This window comes from Phaenicophaeus curvirostris, chromosome 2, assembly GCF_032191515.1.
Source record: "Phaenicophaeus curvirostris isolate KB17595 chromosome 2, BPBGC_Pcur_1.0, whole genome shotgun sequence".
NCBI lineage: Eukaryota > Metazoa > Chordata > Aves > Cuculiformes > Cuculidae > Phaenicophaeus > Phaenicophaeus curvirostris.
In genome coordinates, this window is record NC_091393.1 from 87,488,128 (window position 1) to 87,506,954 (window position 18,827).

Sequence of the window (18,827 nt, forward strand, 5' to 3'; positions counted from 1 at the left end):
CACATTCTCAGAGTTACAGAGTTGAATATAGTTTTGACTAAGTTGGATAATGAATCTCGGTTTAGAATTGCAGTGGCGTGGCTTCCTGCTGAAAGGGGTAGAATGATTGGAAGTAAAGGAGTCTCCCCTAACCACGAATGCTAGATAAGCACTTGAAGTCCATGACCATGCTATTATGTAAGTCAGTGATTGCGATGAATGACCCAAGCCCTCTTTCTTTTCTTCCTGTAAAATACTCTTTGGCCTGAGACCAAGGATGCGTGAAAAGCATCAAACTGAAACCCACATAGATGCCAGGGTTGCAGCTTGCCTCTGTTGTTGTGTGCACTTTCCTGTAACCTTGCAGCCAAGTTGCTTCAAAGTTTTGAAGTAAAGAGGGTTGGGTAGCAGGTTTGAGTTTGCTTAGAGGTGCAGAGTTCTTATATCTTAAATACTTCATTATTTGCCATGTGAGGGTAGTATGGGATTTGAATATGGAAACACAGAAATTTAGAAGAGTGAATCAAGCTGTTTAATAATAGATAAAATAAACTTTATCATTTGTCTATGTTTTGTACTTACTATAAGATAATGAGCAAAAAATTCTAAAACCAGCATGAAGATTTTAGGTAACTGCAATGCCTGTTTGAGGTAGTACTCATTTTATCCTGCAATTGGTAAGAAAGAGAAATGCATTTGAAACTGAGACAGGGTCCCAATAACATGGTTGTCAGCATCTTTTTTTGGTCTGTTTGAGAACAGGATCCCAGACAAATTCTTCCTGACATGTTTTTTTTTTATCATACGTTTGCTACATAAATTCATTATCTCTTGCCAAGGTTTAGATCTGCCAAGTTCCCCCTGTGTTGTCTCAATTGTCATTCCAAATAAAAAAAAAAAATGCAAAGAGCGAAAGACTGAAACTGAACTCTTTATCTTAGGGTTGTAAGCTTTGCCTCTGAGAGGGGAGAAATAAAAAAAACCCCAACACAGGGAATTTTGATGTAAGCCATCTGCCCAAACAGCCCTAGCAATATCATCACTGCCAAAATGCACTTGCACTGCAAAGTGTATAACAGTGTTTATTCCTTAATTATCCATTCAGTAAGGTTTTAAACTTAGATTGTGCTGCTTGTGGTGAGTTGTAGGCAGAGATAAGCAATATAAGACTGTATGAGCAGGCTGTGCATCAGTGCTGGTGAGTAACGTGTGGAGTAGGAGGTGGTTGTGAATGGTGTGGAATCCTGACTCATCTGCAGAGCTTAAGCTGTGGAAACTGCTTCACCTCTTTATTTTCTAAAGCAGACATAAGGTGGCTGACAGAGATTACCTGAAGGCTTGGGAGAAGTAGAGGAATTTTTGGATAAACTGTTTATTTTATTTCCTGTTTGCATTAAAGTTTTTGAGAAAAATAGTCCTCGGGGTCATGGAGGCTTGGAATCTGCTCCCACCTGTATTAACTTTTTTTTTTTTTTTAAAAAAAATCCAAGCTAAATGTGAATATAGTAGATTAAACAGGGGAAATATAAAATCGGTAGAGTAATGCAAAATAAGAAGAATAAGGCAGAACTGGAGGCTAGGAAAGGAGCCTTTGAGATGGATATTCAAGATGTGTTGATTCTACAATTTATTCTGTGAATGAAGGTGTTGAATTGTGGCAGAAAGTTGTTTGCCATTTCTGATGCATAAATTTAGGGGCAGGTAGACACCCAGATTTTAAAAAATATGTAAAATGCAGGATTGTGATTTTTGGTCACTAGGTCTGCTTAAATCACAGCTGATAGTAAAGTCTGACTCATGCTAATGGTTTCATCTTATTCTCCCCTCCCCTCCAATAAATTCCATTCGTTTACTTTGTATTGCTTAAGTCTGTATCACTGACCTTTCCTCTTTACAGAAATTCCCTTACGAAATATTAAAGCTGTGTGGAAGCCTTTGTAACTGCAGCTTCAGCAAGATTTGCAATTATGCAAGAAAGTACCAAAGTGTATACCTGTGTGTCTCATCTCTTTGATATGCAAAACCCCTTTCCTGTGTCTTTTATTAACTATTACGCTTCTGTTCCACACCTGCTTTTGCATGGTAGAGCTGTGAACCTACGCGTCCCCCAGTGGCAGAACATGCTGTAAATCTTTCTATGAGCAGCAAAAAAGAACATATTTAGACGGGTTGAAGGTGAAAAAGATTTTTATGCTCAAGTTTCTGATTAGACCATTACAGCAGCATCACTAATTCCCTTCCTTCCATCCATTGTCTTCCCTCATCTGTTGTCATCAGTGACCACTGTTGATTTGTTGACTCTATTAAAATATTCAAGGAAGCCACGGGCCTGTCATTTTGGTCATAACCTTAATCTGTTTTCTCACCTTGGGAGAAAATGTGTTAATACGCTGTCTGTTTCTATAGAGTGAGCTCATTGAAAAAGTTCCTGACACAACAAATCTGCAATGTATTTAGAAGAAAAAAAGGTTTGGTTTTTTTTCTGAATCCTGGTTATTTTAACAGATAGCAAGCTATATTTCGGTAGCAACTTCTGTAAGAAACATACCAAATTAAGTGACAGGAAGCAATTGTAATGGTACATTGTGTAGTAATTTTGGAGCTGGATGAGTCACAACTTCTGATTTCTTCTAATCTCTGATTTCCTCATTATTTCTGAATGATTAAGCAGATCTTTTATGCTAACTTGTGTTTTCATTTATATCTCTGTAAAGCCTGTGTAACTTTATTGATTCTGGAGTTGCTTTAGCTTTTATAGCAAATAAGGGAAGGGGTAATTTCTGCTGCTTTGCTGTTTTGGAAAATAAATGGACCATCTTTTTCATGCATTACAGGTAAATTATGTAGTTAACGAATTGGTCACCAAAAAGCACTTAAATTCTTCATGTAGAGTATCAACTGCTTTATAATAATAAAATTATTTTTCAGGAACTTCTTACTGTGCAAATAGAGCTTATTTAAAGGATAAACTTATATAGGCTTGTTTAAGTTTTCTTACGCTTTATTTTCTGTTCAGTTATTTTGAGGATAATTTGCTTGTTTTCTTATATTGGGGCAACAGACTTCACATTTTAGTTTGTATTTAATTTTTAAATTTAGCTTGCATTTGCAGCTAGCAGAATTTGTATCTGTCATATTAAAAATTAGCTTGCTGGGGGCTGGGTTTTACTGTTTGATTGGGTTTTGTTTTATTTATAATTTTAGTTTGGAGGTGCGTGATGTTTGGAAGAACCATAGACCCCATAAATTGCTTTTTCATCTTGTTTGAAAACAGCGGTGTCTGTTACGTGTACCGTAATGTATTCCATTCCCTAGTATTTATCTGAAGATGAATGTTTGGGCCTTGTCCTTGTTTTATGTGTGTCGGTCATTCTTGCCCCTGCCATCTGAGACTTTCTTTGATGGTATAAATAGCCTTAAGAGCTAAAGTTACAGTTGAAGTGTTTGCCATCACTAAACTGGCTGGATGACTAAATAGGCCAGAGTTGGTATCATTTGGCTTGAATGACTGGAAAAGAATTTTTCCTTTCATTTTCAGTGCCAGTTTTCTCTCTGTTGTGGAACTCCTCATTTATGGGCTGGAAATCTGGGAAGAAATCCATCTGGTTTCTTCATCTGTCTTGTCAGACACTGTGATCTAGTTATTAGAACAATAGAGGATGAAGACAAAACTTAAAGATTAAATTGTATTTTATGGTTACTAGAAGCTATGATGAAGAGTAAAAAAGAATATTTAACCAGTAGAAGAGATTAATGTTGCCTTGAAATAACATGCTTTAACTTATCTGTAATATTTTAATAAATCTTCCGTGTGCCATTAAATATTAGGATAGGAAAAGTAACCTAAAGGGAAAGATTGTAGTTAACTAAAACACACTTATGTCTTTGAAACATGTAATAATTGTAAATTCTAAACCATTTGGGGAAGAGACTACGGCATCTGTTGGTGGAATGGCATTTAGTACAATCGAGTTTTGATCTCTGGTTAGTGATCTTGAGCTCTGCTGTGATATATTTAGGTATTCTTTATTTATTTTTTAAATGGAACATAAAGGATTCTTTTCCATGTCTCTCCTTCCTATCTTATTTTTAAGAAATAATTTTGCAGAAGGTATGTGGGTAGTATTAACATTAGGACTTATCTTTAATGGAAAAATCTTACTGATGCAAAAAGATTGTGGTGTCCACTGAATAAGAATTCACTTAACTTCATTTATTTTGGCTGAACTGATGTAATTCAGTTCTACATGGAAGAGACTGAAATTGTCTCAGTTGCGTTTATATATATGTAGCAATGTGTTCAGCCTCTGTGTTAATAAAGAGGAATATTAGGCTTTTTTAGAAAAGCATATTGAGAATTTTTATTGAAATGCTGAATCTTTTATATGTGTTAATCTGTTTATTGATAACTCTTATACTATTTATTTACTTATAAATTTATTATGCCATTTTTCATTATATCTGTAGAAAACAGTATAGTTCAAGGCTTAAAAAAATAAATAAAAGAGAAAGGAAAATCCTTGGTATTCTTTCATTGATCTGTACAGTGGGAGCATTTGGGAAAAATGCAACTTTTTGCATTCAAGGAACAGCTATACAAAATCATGCAAAAGGAATCCATGGAAAGCTACGAAATGTATAGAAATCGTGGCTTCCTGATGAAGTCTCCGAGCTGCCAATGGTTTGAGATTCAAAGAGTATTCAGGAGCAGCACCATACATGCTTATTCTGCTTTTTGATATATGCTCCCCTCGCTTCAGCTTTTTGTTTGTCCCTTAGTCTTAGCCACTACAGCTATTCTGAAGTGCAGTGATTGGTTGTGTTGCTTCTTTTTTGCCACACAGGTTACTGCAATGTAGAGGAAGTTTGTGTTAGCAGTTAATACATGAAAATACTGGCTTTTGTTTACGTGATAACTCTGCCTGATCCAAACAAAGTGGCAAAATTCATACGAGATTTCATCGTTATATTTTCATGCACAAGATCTGAGTAGCACAGATCTTTAGGTGGGAAAGTGAACAGTTACAATCACTTTTTTGTCCCTATCTCATTTTATTAGCAGCTTGTTCTTCAGTGTGTCCTCATTCATTCTGCACTACAGTGACCCATAGGGCTTGGAATTTTTCCTAGGTAAGAAGTGGTTGTGTTTGGTGTTGCTGGTTCTGATGAGCAGTTTGCTTGTGATGGAGGGACTATAAGAGCTTCATTCAGGATACGCTGAAGGAACTTGCCTATCAGCTCATTGGCCCAGTACCTCTCATCTTTGAAACTCTTCTGGATCACAACAAGAATGTTATTAGAAGATGGTGTGTATCTTTCACCATCTCAGTTCACCATGAAATGGATTTTCCGTTGCTTGGGATTGGTCTTAGGCTCTGAATTGGCAGAGGCTAATGTAGTTGCAGGGTGAATTTATCTTACTAACTAATCCTTGCCACCTCCCTCTGAGGTGATTAACTAAGTATCTGACAGATGGGGAAGCATGGGAGGGAGAGATGGCTTCAGACCTGGGATTACAGTGCTAGTGTCCCAGGCTTCTGGTCCTATGCTATGCACAGCAAAGAGAGCAGCCTTTCTTACCCATCTTGTGTTACTCTCCTGGGGCAAATTCCTATAGAATGTTATTAATAAAGTCAACAGAGGAGTGATCCTATTGTCCTAGTCAGGACTGAAATTCATCTTTTATTTCTATGGTATTGTATGCAATTTAATGCTAGCGGTCAGGAGACCTTAAATAACCACATCAAACAGCTGATTCAGTGCCAGCCTTCCTTCTTACTTAGCTTAGTCTATACTGACACCAAACTTTGAGACATTCCTCTCCTCCCACAGTGGAGAGCCACTGGGATTTTTTTATACCACACATGGTTTCCCTTCTACATTTTCCTCCCATGTCAGATATTCATACCCCCTTTAATAACCAGCAGGGGGATCATTACATTGAGCTACTGCCAAATGCATAATGACTGCTGCCTTTGCCTTACACAGTCACTGCACTACTGATATCCAATTCAGCATTGTAAAGTGCTTAGGGCTACCTTGGGGATGTGCTATATTAAACCCAACTATTCTAAATCCTATTTAATACAACGAGATTGGTGGTGGGGGAGGGGGGACAGAGATTTAAAATTGTCGTTAGTCACTTATTTTCAACAAGTAAAAATACCTGGTCATTTAGGGCTCAATTCTGTCACTCTAAAGTGATAAATAGTTTCACTGATTTTAGTAGGAGGTGCATGAAGGCATGCACTCTGCTTACCAATGAGGGAGGCAGAATCAGGTCCTATAGAAGCTGCAGCTGAGACAGTAAATTTAGAAGGAGCTGATGGGGGTGAGTATACCCAGTTCTGAATTCCATGTACAAATGTTTTACAGTGAAAACAGGAAAGTGGAAACATGCTTCATATCTGACTAAAAATAAAGGCACTCTTAAACTTGTAAAAGACAACATTTTTATTTGAATGATATGACAGAGCTGCCACAGGAGTGTTACCTGCTATAAAGAAAGCTTAAGAATTATTACCTTTATTAGACCAGTGACACTGAGCTTTAGCCATACATTTCTAACTTCTGTCCCTCTACAGAGACAATTTTCTTTTCTTAAATAAACTGTCATGCTAGTGTTAATATATTGTTGGCTCCCTCATACTCTGAGAATACTGCTGATATAAAACATGTATATGTTAGATTGGTAATAGTATCTTTAGTGTAGCTGACTAGAACAAATGTGTTTCCCTCATGGCTGTGCTAATGTGATAAAGGAAAATTGGCTGTTCATCAGCTTTTGGCTGGGTAAAGACAGTAGAGATGGAACTACATTCTTTTTTATGCATTAATACCACTGAGAACTTTTCACTAGTTATATTTCATGTGTGGGCATGTTGTGCAAAGATGTTGTAAAACATGAGATAATGCTACAAATAACAAAGTAGAAAAGCCTGTATCTTTTATGATGATAACAGTCAAACACCAAATGACAGTAACAGGCTGTAAAAAATGTGATGCGGAAAGAAAATGCAATGTAACCACAGTACACACATATACTTAGGCCCTTGCAAATAGGGCATCAGATGTTTAGAGGGCTTTGAATTAAAATTAAATAAAAAAATGTTGTATTTAGGTCATTGATGTGTCAACACAAAAGATAATTTAAAATGGAGAGATGTATTTTGAGTGGTGAAACTCATATGCGATAACTTTTTGAACAAATCTCAAGGCTTAGTAATTATGATAATAGCCTTCAAATTTCCGTCGGTGGAAGGGTAATAAATATTCCTGTCTAAATTCGGGAAATATTGACTGAATCTGGAAATGACAATAAAGCTCAGCATGCATCTGTATGTTTGAAAGTGCAGTTTTAGGAGAAAAATTCATCTATACAATTTTGTGTGAAGCTTGAACAAAAAAAACCCCCAAACACATCCAAAGAAACCCCTCCATCTCATTTCATATTTTCTTTTTTAAAGTACTGATAGATTCATGTTGCCTTAGGCACTGACGCTGATCATCTGAGCTCAGATTTGTAGATAATTGTGTGAGTTTATCTTGGTCTGAAATTTGAAAGACTTTATAGCAGAATAACAGTGTGAGTGTTTATGTTGTGGTTTTAAACTGATATTTTTCCAGGTTCGAGATGTCCTCTTTGTAACAATTTATTCTGGCTTGTAAAGCTTCAGTCTGTACTCACATGTATATTGTTCTTATAGAAGCGATTATTCTAGGTTTATTTTGTTTTGATTATAGTGGGTATCAAGACAAGCTAAAGCACTTGAGTTTTATTTGGCCTCTCTAGGCATGATTCACCAGGCATCATATCTGCAAAATGGAAATAACGCTCTGTAAGCTGGCAACAACAAAACGATGTTACAAACTCTGAAGGCTACCAAGCTCTCATGTGAAATAAGCCATATGCAACCTAAATATTGCTAAAAATAGAGTAATTTCAGTTTTGCAAGTAAATAATTTTCTGAAATAAAGGAGATTAAGTTTGTTCAGTGAACAATTGAACAGGTCAAAAGTTTTTAATACGTTGAACTTAGTTTCTCTAATTAAATTCATTAATGGGGAGCTGAATGTAGCCACAATTGCCTCCAGTTTTCATTTTGTATATGCCTGTATTTTTAAAATGAGTATTAAGTTTCTTAACATATAAAGCTGAAAAGCATGCCGATATTATTAATCTTTTTCTAATTTTATGTAACCTAAACATGAGAATTTTTTAATTTGAAAAAGTACTTTGTAAAAGCTCAGCGTCTTGTGACTTTGTGGAGCTGGGAGAATGCCATAAAGTATTTCTATGTATGTTAGCTCAAATTTAAAATGAATTGGCAGGGAAGGGAATGCTTGCAGAAAACAGTACCCTGGGGTGCTGGCTGAGTGCATATTCTTAGCCAAGGGTTCCCTTGATGTAAGGGAATTACCCACTGGGTGTAAAGCAGATGTAGCCAGTTCCTATACCATTCCCTTCAGCTCTTGTAGAAAGAAACATGCTAGGGTTAGGGCGGCATTTTGGAGGGGTGTTAGAGGCCTAGCTGAAACGTGCTGCATTTGGTTATCTTGAGTATGGTAGATAGCCCCCTGAGGCCTGTGTGAGCTGATGTGTATGAGAAGAGCTCTGACAGCTGTAACATGTGCCCATGGCCCGAAGTGGTGATGTAGCTGTAACCAGCCTCATACCTTGTGAAACGGACTCTTCTCCTTTTCCTCTCTTCCCCCTCCTTACCAGATCACTGTACCGTAGATTCTTCTTTGATTTAACTGCTGTAGAAATGCTATGCTTTGGGCATGAGCTTATTAAATGGGTTGCTAATGGATGGGCAGAAAAGAAGTAACTACTTTCAGTAGGCACCAAAAATAAAGGCAGACAGCAAGCAAGTTGAATTAATATTAGTGGTTAATAAGTGGTAGACACCACATGTAGAGAAATCAAAGTGATTGCATATTGAAGTATGTGTTTGCTTCTTTACATTGATTCTATAGGTGCATCATAGTAGAATTAGTTTCTTCCTGAATGGCTGGGAAGATGATGGCACACCTTTTGATTCAAGGATTCTTGTGGGATCAGTTGCAGATAAAGATGGTACACTGCAAATTGGACAAAGCTTCACAGGTAAATCATAGTATTTTAGTGGAATGCACTGGAATATTCAAAATGTGATGCTCACAGTGGGGTTAAAATATGTGTATGAGTCATTTTACATTATCTATATGCTGAGAAGTAATATCTTCCTGTAGGAGAAAATTCCTATTGTACAGTTAGTTTTCTCAAAAGATGGGCTGAAAGATGTTTTGTAAGCGATCCTGTAGATTCACTGTTTATTCTATGTGTTACTGCATATAAGTAGGTTTTTCTGCATTCTCCAAAACATAGATTGGTAAAGTGACACATTCCATTAATTTATTATCGTAGTTTTTTTCTGGGTAAATATAGAAAACTATTTTGGAGTGGAGTTGTGTGTGGCCACTAGACTACGCTGCTCTCAGGGGCTGGTAAGAGAGCTGAAGATTTCTGGCTGTTCATGTTCTTCAGTTCTATCAATACTCATGTGAACTGCTAGTAGAATGAGAACCCCTTCAGCCTTTAGTAATGCCGGACGGTGTTACCCTTTATCTACATCTAGAATTTTGTATGCACTACAGAATGACGTGATCATTGCTGAACAGCTGTGGGATGTTTTATTGCTCTCCACAAATTCTTGGCTCTGCAGATGTAAGAACACCGATCAATCATCTTCAGGAACATGCACAATTTAAAGCTAACCCCTAAAATATAACTGTATGTCACTTAAACAACTTTATTGTGTTCTTGGTCAAGAATGTGATTCTGTGCCCCATTTCTTAAAGCTTATGTATTGAGATGTGTTTTGTTATGATTTTGATTCTGAATACTGGAGAACTAATAAATGTATAAAAGAAAGGAATATTTTAAAATGCTTTTTATCTTTATTGTATAAATTGATAGGTACAGTTGTACCTGCTGTATCTCTTCTCTAATTAGAGGTGGCACATGGACTGGCTCATTACTTCTGTCTAATGAGCCGATCCTTGTGCCACCTCTCTAATCAGAAAAGAGATGGGTACAAAATGTTCTTATAAAGTTATTATAAATCATTCTTTTTATCAAAAAATTAAGTCACTACCTTCTATAGTTTTGTCCAGGTCCAAGACGGTTTCATTCAAGAGGGGTAATTGTACAAGAGAGATCTCTTGAGTGCTGAATTAAAGGTGCTCTCATGCAGTACAAAGCTGCCTTCTGCTCAATAAATTACTTATTTATAGCATATTTCTTAGGTTTAGAGCAATTTGTTGGAAGAATGCAAGATTTTCGATTTTACCCAGTGGCACTTACAAACAGGTAAAGAACTTTTTTTTTGTTTTGTAAAAACTGAGAGTGTGGTGAGAAGAAAGAATAAGTAACAATATGCTTATTTCCAAAAGTATAGTGCTTTCCTGATGCCTTCTTTAGATTATTGCTTATGATGATGTGCTTCACTGAACTGCTTTTCGAAGATGACTTTTAATCTAAAAAAACCTTGACTTAAAATAAATCCAGCAACTTAATGGGTTTTTGCTTTTCAACTTTTGCTTAAATATAGCTAGTATATATCCTGCTAGGTATGGTATATATGTAGTGAAACTCAACACTCTAATAAACGTGTACTTTCCTTGTTATTGTTGTCCATGTTACAACGTGACTTAGTAAGTATTCTTGCAGAAAGTAGATTTAGTTGCTAGATTTTAATGCTTATAAACTATCTAGGTGTTATCAACTCATCATGATTCTGACATAATCATGTGTGCTGCTAAGCTTAGTCCTACTGGATGACACTTGATGAGCTTTCCTAGAGCTCCATGTAAACTGTGGGGTGAGGAAAGGGAGCCTAGTGGGCCAGTGCAGTTTAGACCACTTTAATACTAGTGATCCACATGGAGAGGACAGGCACTCCAGCTGGTCAGCATACTGGCTTTGTGGTTGCAAGTTTGGCTCCCGTGCTTAGCAGTTCCTTTCCTCTGGTTGCAGCTTCCCCGTGGTATCAGACATCTACGTCAGGTATTCTTGATGCTCCTCCCATCCCCCCGACCCTGAGGTGCTATTGTCTTAACTGTTCATTACTTTCTATATTAGATTGTCACCATAAGCCACCAATATCTTCACTAGCTCAGCCCACATAGCCTTGGGCAATTGCTTTGACCTTCTCCATCCCTGAGGCCAAATTACAGTTGCCACTGCAATTTCTGTTGCCCTCCAGCCTCCCTCCCTAGTGCATTACAAGGAAATGTTACCTTTGTTATCCAGCTCATGCTGGATTAATCTAGTCAATTCAGACTGGCCAGAAGTAGTCAGGTCCTATTTGTCTGCATGGTGCTTCTGGGTAGGCTACACGCAATGACGCTCGTGACTGCAGACCTTAAGGCTACTTAATGATAGTCTTTTAGTAAGATGTAGAGCAGTTTCCTAGGAGCTCAGCTGTCTGCAGGACATTAAATTCATAGAGGCTCAGTTCATCTTAATGTATTAATATAAATCTACGTTCCAAGTTACATGAAAATCATATTGTCTGTATTTTTTCAGGGTATTGCTTGTCAAATGCTTTGAATGACTGTTTAAGTTAGTGAAGTGAAAACAGTTTAAAAGGTGAAAGATAACATTTTTACAAAGTGTTGTGACCTAATGATGTCTTTGTAGGTGTAGTTTTATATGCACAAATAATGTAATCCAAAACGCTTATCTGGGATAAACTGTGAAGGAATGCCTTGTCTGCATATCAGTTAATTTAAATCTATGGCTCTCTAAAACGTCCTGTAACTTTTTGTTCTGTGGAATTTCTAGTGGCAGCTAGAAAGTATTTATTTGCTTAATAAGTATACAAAAATTATGTTCTTACTGATAAAGTAGGAAGATGTGAAAAAGTAAGAGACTTTTAATTAAAAAATTCAGTATCTTCTAGGCTCACAAAATCCTTCTTTTACTCTAGAGAGGAGCAGATAAAGGTTCAGTAACGTGCCGATGCCATAAAATCATAGAGTGGTTTTGGTTGGAAAGGCCCTTAAAGATAATGTAGTTCCAGCCCCCCTGCCATGGGCAGGGATACCTTCCACTGGACAGGGCTGCTCAAGGCCCCATCCAACCTGGTCTTGAACACTTCTAGGGAGGGGGCATCCACAGCTTCCCTGGGCAACTTCCCTGTTTCAGTGTCTCATCACCCTTGTCATGAAGAATTTCTTCCTAAGGTCTAATATAAATCTCCCCAGTCCAATTTAAAGCCGTTACCCCTTGTCCTATCACTATATGCCCTTGTAAAAAAGTCCCTTCCCATCTTTCCTGTAGGACCCCTTCAGGTACTGGAACGGTGCTATAAAGTCTCCTTGAAGCCTTTCCTTCTCCAGGCTGAACAACCTCAACTCTCTCAGCCTGTCCTCATAGCAGGAGGTACTCCAGCCCTCTGGTCATCTTTGTGGCCCTCCTCTGGACCCTTTCCAACATTTCCATATCCTTCTTAGGTTGAGGATTCCAGACATGTCATTCATATCTGCTTGTCTACCTACCCATCCATACATCTATTTCAGTTGCTGATATCAGAGGGAACTAAAGTGACTCAATGGCTTTGATATGGGCTGTAAGAAGCAACTAGAGTCGTCATAGACTGGGGCAGCTAAAAAAGTGGGCATTTGTATTGAAGTTATTGAAGTCTGGGTGGCCTGATTCCTAGCCGATTGTCCCATTTATGTGAGATGAATCCAGGCCTTTAGGACTTCTACTGTGGACTAAGCTGAATCTTGTTTATTCCATGAGCCCAGAGATGCAAAATAGCCCTTGTCCTTTTTTTTTTATCATGTATGTAATTATTTTTTTTTATGTGCTGTGACAGAGACATTTTAGAAGTATTCTCTGGAAAATTTCCTCATTTACATACACAGTCTGAGTGCCGCTGTCCTGGAAGTCATCCCCGAGTGCATCCATTGATACAGAGGTACTGCATCCCTAACGGTGCAGATGATACCACCAATGACAGAGTGTTGAGGTTGGATGCAGAAGCGCATCCTCTCTATTACATCAATGATGATGACATTGGGACCACCTGGATTTCATCTGTGTTTGCTAGTACTGAAAGTCTGGATCATGGTGTTTCTATCACAATAGATTTACAAAATGGACAGTATCAGGTAATGAGAAGATTACATTAGCTATTTATTAGATAAAAACTACAAAAAATATTTTTGTAGACAATTCATTACAGTTTTGAACAAATTAAAACCTTATGCTTTAAGACATTGTCCTTTGGGGACCAGGAAGGAAACTTCCTTTATTAACATGAAACAATGCAAAAGGCAATAGAAGGCAATTTAGAAATATTTTGCTCTCTTTTAACTTCACTTTTGTAAATTTCCACTTTAATTTTAATTTCTATTAAATCTTGAGGTGTTTGTTTTATACCTCTAGGAAGCTGACTGCAGTTTAATGGAATTTAATGTGTCTGTAGAACACCGACCTATCAGAGAGAATTTCTGGTTTGTAGATGTTCTTCACTAAGAACTTCACTAAGCTGTTGAAGAGTGTCAGGATGTCTTGGAAGGAGGGACTTACCAGTAGTGAGGCTGCATTCACAAGAGGGGCTTTACCAGATTTCCATTGTTAGCTTACTTTTTTTCCTTTGTTTTCATTAATGGGGAGCAGAGAAAGAATATGATGAGAGATTCTGGCTACATGAGTAAGAATGAATCCTTTAATTAAAGACAATTTCAAGTGTCTGAAGTTCTAAAATTTGGCTTATTTAAACATATACTTTTCTACATAAGCATTATGCTGGGGGAAGCGTGCAGAGCTTTTGATGAGATTCCAAACTAAAAATAGAGAGATTCCTAAAGAAAAGTCTTAAAAAAAATTATTTGAAATCAGACAAACAACTCATCAAATATTTGGCAACACAAAGCTATGCCCTACATTTTTTTTTCCGAAATAATATTACTGTAACAAATCATGGAGTTGACTTTGTAGCACGTTTTCAAATGTTCTCGGAGGAAAGGTGAAGTTCTAAGGCAGCAGTTCAGTTGTTCTGTAACAACATCTGAGACATCAATGAACTTACTTAAAAAAAAAGGTTATCTTTGTTTTTATTTGGGAATATGTGAACTGAAATATTGGTCTTTGTGAGTGGTAAAGCAAGCTGTATTGTCACACTGAGAAAAAAGTTTATATTTTTTTTATTTTACAATATCAATTTATAAATTTGTTATCTTCTTGTAGGTATTCTATATTATACTGCAGTTCTTCAGCCCACATCCTGAAGCAATAAGAATTGAAAGGAAAAAAAGAGATGATCTAAACTGGGAAGACTGGCAGTATTTTGCTAAAAATTGCAGTATTTTTGGAATGGATAACAATGCATCTCTGGAAAAACCAGATTCTGTCAACTGTCTCCAGCTTCCTAGGTATGAGTGACTATTATCTGCATAATACAGATGTTTTTAACAGGTAACATCCTGACACAATTCATTTCTATGTCCCAAGGAGATAGAATCTTTTCATTTGGTATACTCATTTACTATGGGCTGCTGAGTATATAAAAGGTCCCAAACCTGACCTTTCAACTGAAAATTGCCAAAAGGTCATCTGTCATTTTCATCAGACATTGAGGAATGTAACACAATTGATTCATGTTATTTTTGAGCTAGACCTCTCAAATTTTACATGCTTGTGTTTTCAATGGTTGTTGTCAGTAGGATTACAGAACAGTGAGATGAAGAGTAGAAGAAGGCAGGGATATAACATTGTTTAAAGGTATCTCATGAATGCAAAAGTATACCTTCTGCTCTCTGAGAGTGCAACTTGTTCTGAAGCTTAGAAACAGGGCAAACTTAGGGATAAAATGTAGTCATTCAGCCTTACTACTAATCATGCAAAACATGTAAGGAGTGGGTTGAAAACTGCATCTTGAAGATTTCTTATCTTTCTGAGAATCAATATAAAACTGGGGAGCATGAGAGGGGTCATTACCTTTTAGAAACGTGTTGCAAGCCATTTTACAAGACAGTTAACATGTGCAAATTTAGAAATATTTAATATGTACAATATACATTTCACAAAGCTAATGCATTAGATATACAATATGTAACTATATAATTTTACATACATGTGCATATATGTAGACACACATATATATTTTTGAATCTATACCACTACCTGTATTCAGATGCACAATCTCTTGCGTGATTTCAGATGCCAGTCAGTATTAGGCTTGTTTAATACTAGACTGGAAATCAGACAGAAAATAAAGTACTGGGTGCTATAGGCTTTTTGCTTTTTTTGTTGTTTTGCTTTTGTTACCTTCTGAAGACTTTTCAAGTGTCAGCATCTTTGTTCTGTAGGAGTTCAGTATTCTGAGGAGAGGAGCATAAGGTCCTCTGAGTTACACCAGTTTTCAGCAAAGGACTTTGAGCTTTATTGCTGATCCTTGGAGCAGAGGGTGGAGGAGAAGGGAAATATCTTAAGTAAGCCAAATATTTTTGGATAAATAACCTAAATTATGTGTAATGCCCTTTTCAGCCCACTAATAGGTATTACTGTATTTTCTAAAAAGAACTGAGGAGTTAAGCTTGAGCTGTTTCCAGGAATGTTTTGTAAGTAGCACTGCTTCTCCCCATCGATGATGGTGTAAATGATGGCAATGAATGAATGATTTTGGGTATAGCTGATGTACAGAAAGCTTTGTTTAAAAGCTAAGAAAGATACCATGTAATGGTGAGTATACTCTGTACTCAGAAGTTACTGTTGGAAAAATGCTCCAAATTTGTCAGCAGTGTGGCAAAGCTCCCTGCTGAGACATTTATTGGGGGGAAGATGATTTTATTGTAAAACGAAACTGGTTTCTCTCCCTCTGTCATACCTACATACTTGTAAGTGCCAAGACATGTCCAAATTGTCTGTCCAGGATTTAGACAAGAGTGTGCTTGTATCCTGGTGGCCTAGCTGGGTGTCCTTTAGTTGACATGGAAGGCAAGTGACCTTGGCTTTGACACCCTTACCAAGGTTTGAAGGTTCTTGGTTTGGTGACCATCTGCTAGCACTGAATGGACACTTGTGTCCTTGAGGAGGTGAATAAGATTAAAGTTTTTGTACCACCTCTGTAAGTTAGGAATTATGCACTGTCCTTTATCCCCCTATGAGAGGCTTGAGTTTTTGCTTAGTCTGGATGTTGGCTGACCCTTGTTTTAGAATCTCTTTTGTTTTCTTTGTTTCCTGAGAAGCTGCATGTAGATGCCCTGAGATCTTCATGACCTGCTTATCTAGATGCTGGCAGTCTTACAGTCCTTCTGCTGTTCCTTCTGGTGCTTCCATACCAAGATGGTGCCATCTTTCTGCCATTTATGCTTGCCTTAAATTTTCTGTTGCAGCTCTGTATGTTATGGATGAAAAGTACTTCTTTTCACTTTATGTGGAGGGGAAGAGATGTCCATATCCCCCAGAGAAATAAACAGCTATATTCCACTGAGATTTTTGTGAAGCACTGACTTGGATAGGGGCACAGTAAATTCAAAGATCCTTCATGAAGACATAGCAGTATAATGCAGCAGACCTAATCTAACAATGAATCTCACATTTCAAAAGCTCAGAGATATTTTGAAGTTAGGAGATTTACATTGTTTTAATGTTGTATATCTGGTGCCAGGTGTACTTTGGGATACCTATTTTTAATTAGCTGACATGAGTGTGTAATAAGCAGACATTCTTACCTCTTGCAGAGGCAAGTTGTGCTCATGGTTAAACTCTGCCTAGTAAATGTACTGACATGTTTCATACCAAACTGTGAAAATGTGCTGTTTATAGATACTTGTTTACTCAGCCTTTGCTTGATTTCTCAGGACTGTCCTTCCCCTTCTTGTGCTTAAATGTGCAGTTTTACTCTCAATCGTACTGTATTCTATTAAATTCTCTTGCTCTTCACTTGCTGGAAGATCGCATGCGTTTCTAACAGCTCACTCACTGGATGAGATTATACAGTCCAGATACTCTGGAATTCAAAATATGATTGTTTCTGCGTGATTTTTATGTGTTTAGCAGGTATATAATTAACAATATGGGCATGTTAATTATCATATTAATAATCTGAATTATTTCCTTGTGTATTTCAAGCATAATTCATGTTTCTCCAAGATAGTATTTAACTTTTTGAAAACTTACAGAAGATGGCACTGTATCAGTCACACTTTATTCGTATTTTGAAGTTGCCCTTTAGAGGCTTTACTTCTGCTTGGAAACTTAGGGTCTGGAGAAAAGCATGGCAGCTTGGCCCAAACCAAACATATAGAGGATGTTTCTTTCCCCTGCTTGAATTCTGCTTATTGGGAATCCACCAACATAAGAATTTTTCCCAGGGAACACAAAAGAACACCCTATGTATGGTTAAGTGGAGATCTTCTCTGGAAAAAAAAGGATGTTAGGAGATAGAATCTGTGAGATGTGTGATCTTTTGGTTTTCACTTGTCTTCCTCTCTGTTTAAACAGTTTTACACCGTATTCCCGTGGTAACCTAACTTTCAGTGTTCTTACTCCGGAACCAAATCAGCGACCTGGCTACAGTGACTTTTACAATACTCCATCTCTCCAAGAATTTGTAAAAGCTACACAAGTGAGGATTCATCTTCATGGCCAGTATCATACTAAAGAGTCCTGGGTAAATTTTAGGCATAGATACTATGGAGTTAATGAGGTTACAATCAGTGGAAGGTAGGTGTTATGGAACTCTTCCCCCACCTATCACTGCCTCTGACTAATACAGCTGTGCAAAGTATGTAATGACCTACCTAAAATTTAATTAAGTTGTTCTGCTTTTACATTTACAAATGAGAAAGGAATTTGGTTTGAAGCAGTGCATCAAGTTTGAAGTGATTGGTGTACTGTTTTTTTTAAAACATTTGCTCACAAATTATTCTAAAATTAATTGTGCTTATTACACAGGTCTGTCAAAAGCAATCCTTTCCTTGGAATTACCAATGCCTCTAAGAAAAGGCTTATGACTGAAACCATGGCTTGTGCTTTATTTCCGTAGCTCTTTAAGTTTCATTGTAGATTTCCACACATGGCAATTTTAACAGTCTTAGCACAGAGCTCATTCTTTGTTTTAACTGTAGTTTTTCATTTAAAACTGGGCATCTGTCAGTAAAGTATTACATTATCTGTGACTGACAACTTTATTATATATGGCAAGTGTGCTGTCTTGTGGAAGGGCTAATTATGCCCTGTAAATAATATGCAAATTTGGCAATGAAATGGTGTCCAAGAAGCATATGTTGCTAGTTTTGTTAATAAGTATTATTCCTGAATTTTGGTAGTTGAGATCTCATTTTCAGAGAAAGCATGCCATTAGAAGTTATGTTTACCTTAAAATTTCATGCACTACTACTATGTTTTGATTATTGATTTAGATTTGTTATAATGCTTTTACTAAAATAGCCACAGTCTTGATGACTGTATAACAGTAAAGTGATTTCAGCTGTAGCTGGTAAAGCTGTGCCATGCTCCAGAAGAGCAGCTGTTCAGGTAGAGTTGAATGGCTATTGCCTATTTAGTAAGAAATTAACGTTTTAACTGAGCTAAAAATGGGTTAAACTAGAAGATTATGCTTAATATAGTTGAGATTTCTTGAAAAACTATAGCCACACTGTAAGACTTAATATTGATGAATAATTGCCATTTCTTTAATAGTGTTTTATGTACTAATGTTATGTTCCAAAATATGGTTTTCATTATGTATTATACAAGGTAACTGTAGGTCTACTACATGCTGGTTTTTATTTTCTTGGAAAACAGTTGTTGATTAAAAAATATGTTGAGCGAAGTAGTTTTTTGT

General features: G+C 37.0%; 1 protein-coding gene across 2 annotated transcripts in view; it reads left to right on the top strand.

Annotated features, from left to right (window-relative positions):
* LOC138718343 (usherin-like) overlaps positions 1 to 18,827 on the top strand; it is a 156,140-nt gene that overhangs the window by 26,271 nt on the left and 111,042 nt on the right. For both annotated transcript variants that reach the window (XM_069852768.1, XM_069852769.1), the window contains exons 4-8: positions 8,959 to 9,088; positions 10,270 to 10,333; positions 12,849 to 13,143; positions 14,225 to 14,409; positions 17,483 to 17,704. In XM_069852768.1, the coding sequence (XP_069708869.1) occupies positions 8,959 to 9,088; positions 10,270 to 10,333; positions 12,849 to 13,143; positions 14,225 to 14,409; positions 17,483 to 17,704 (896 nt within the window). The remainder of the gene's footprint in view (positions 1 to 8,958; positions 9,089 to 10,269; positions 10,334 to 12,848; positions 13,144 to 14,224; positions 14,410 to 17,482; positions 17,705 to 18,827) is intronic.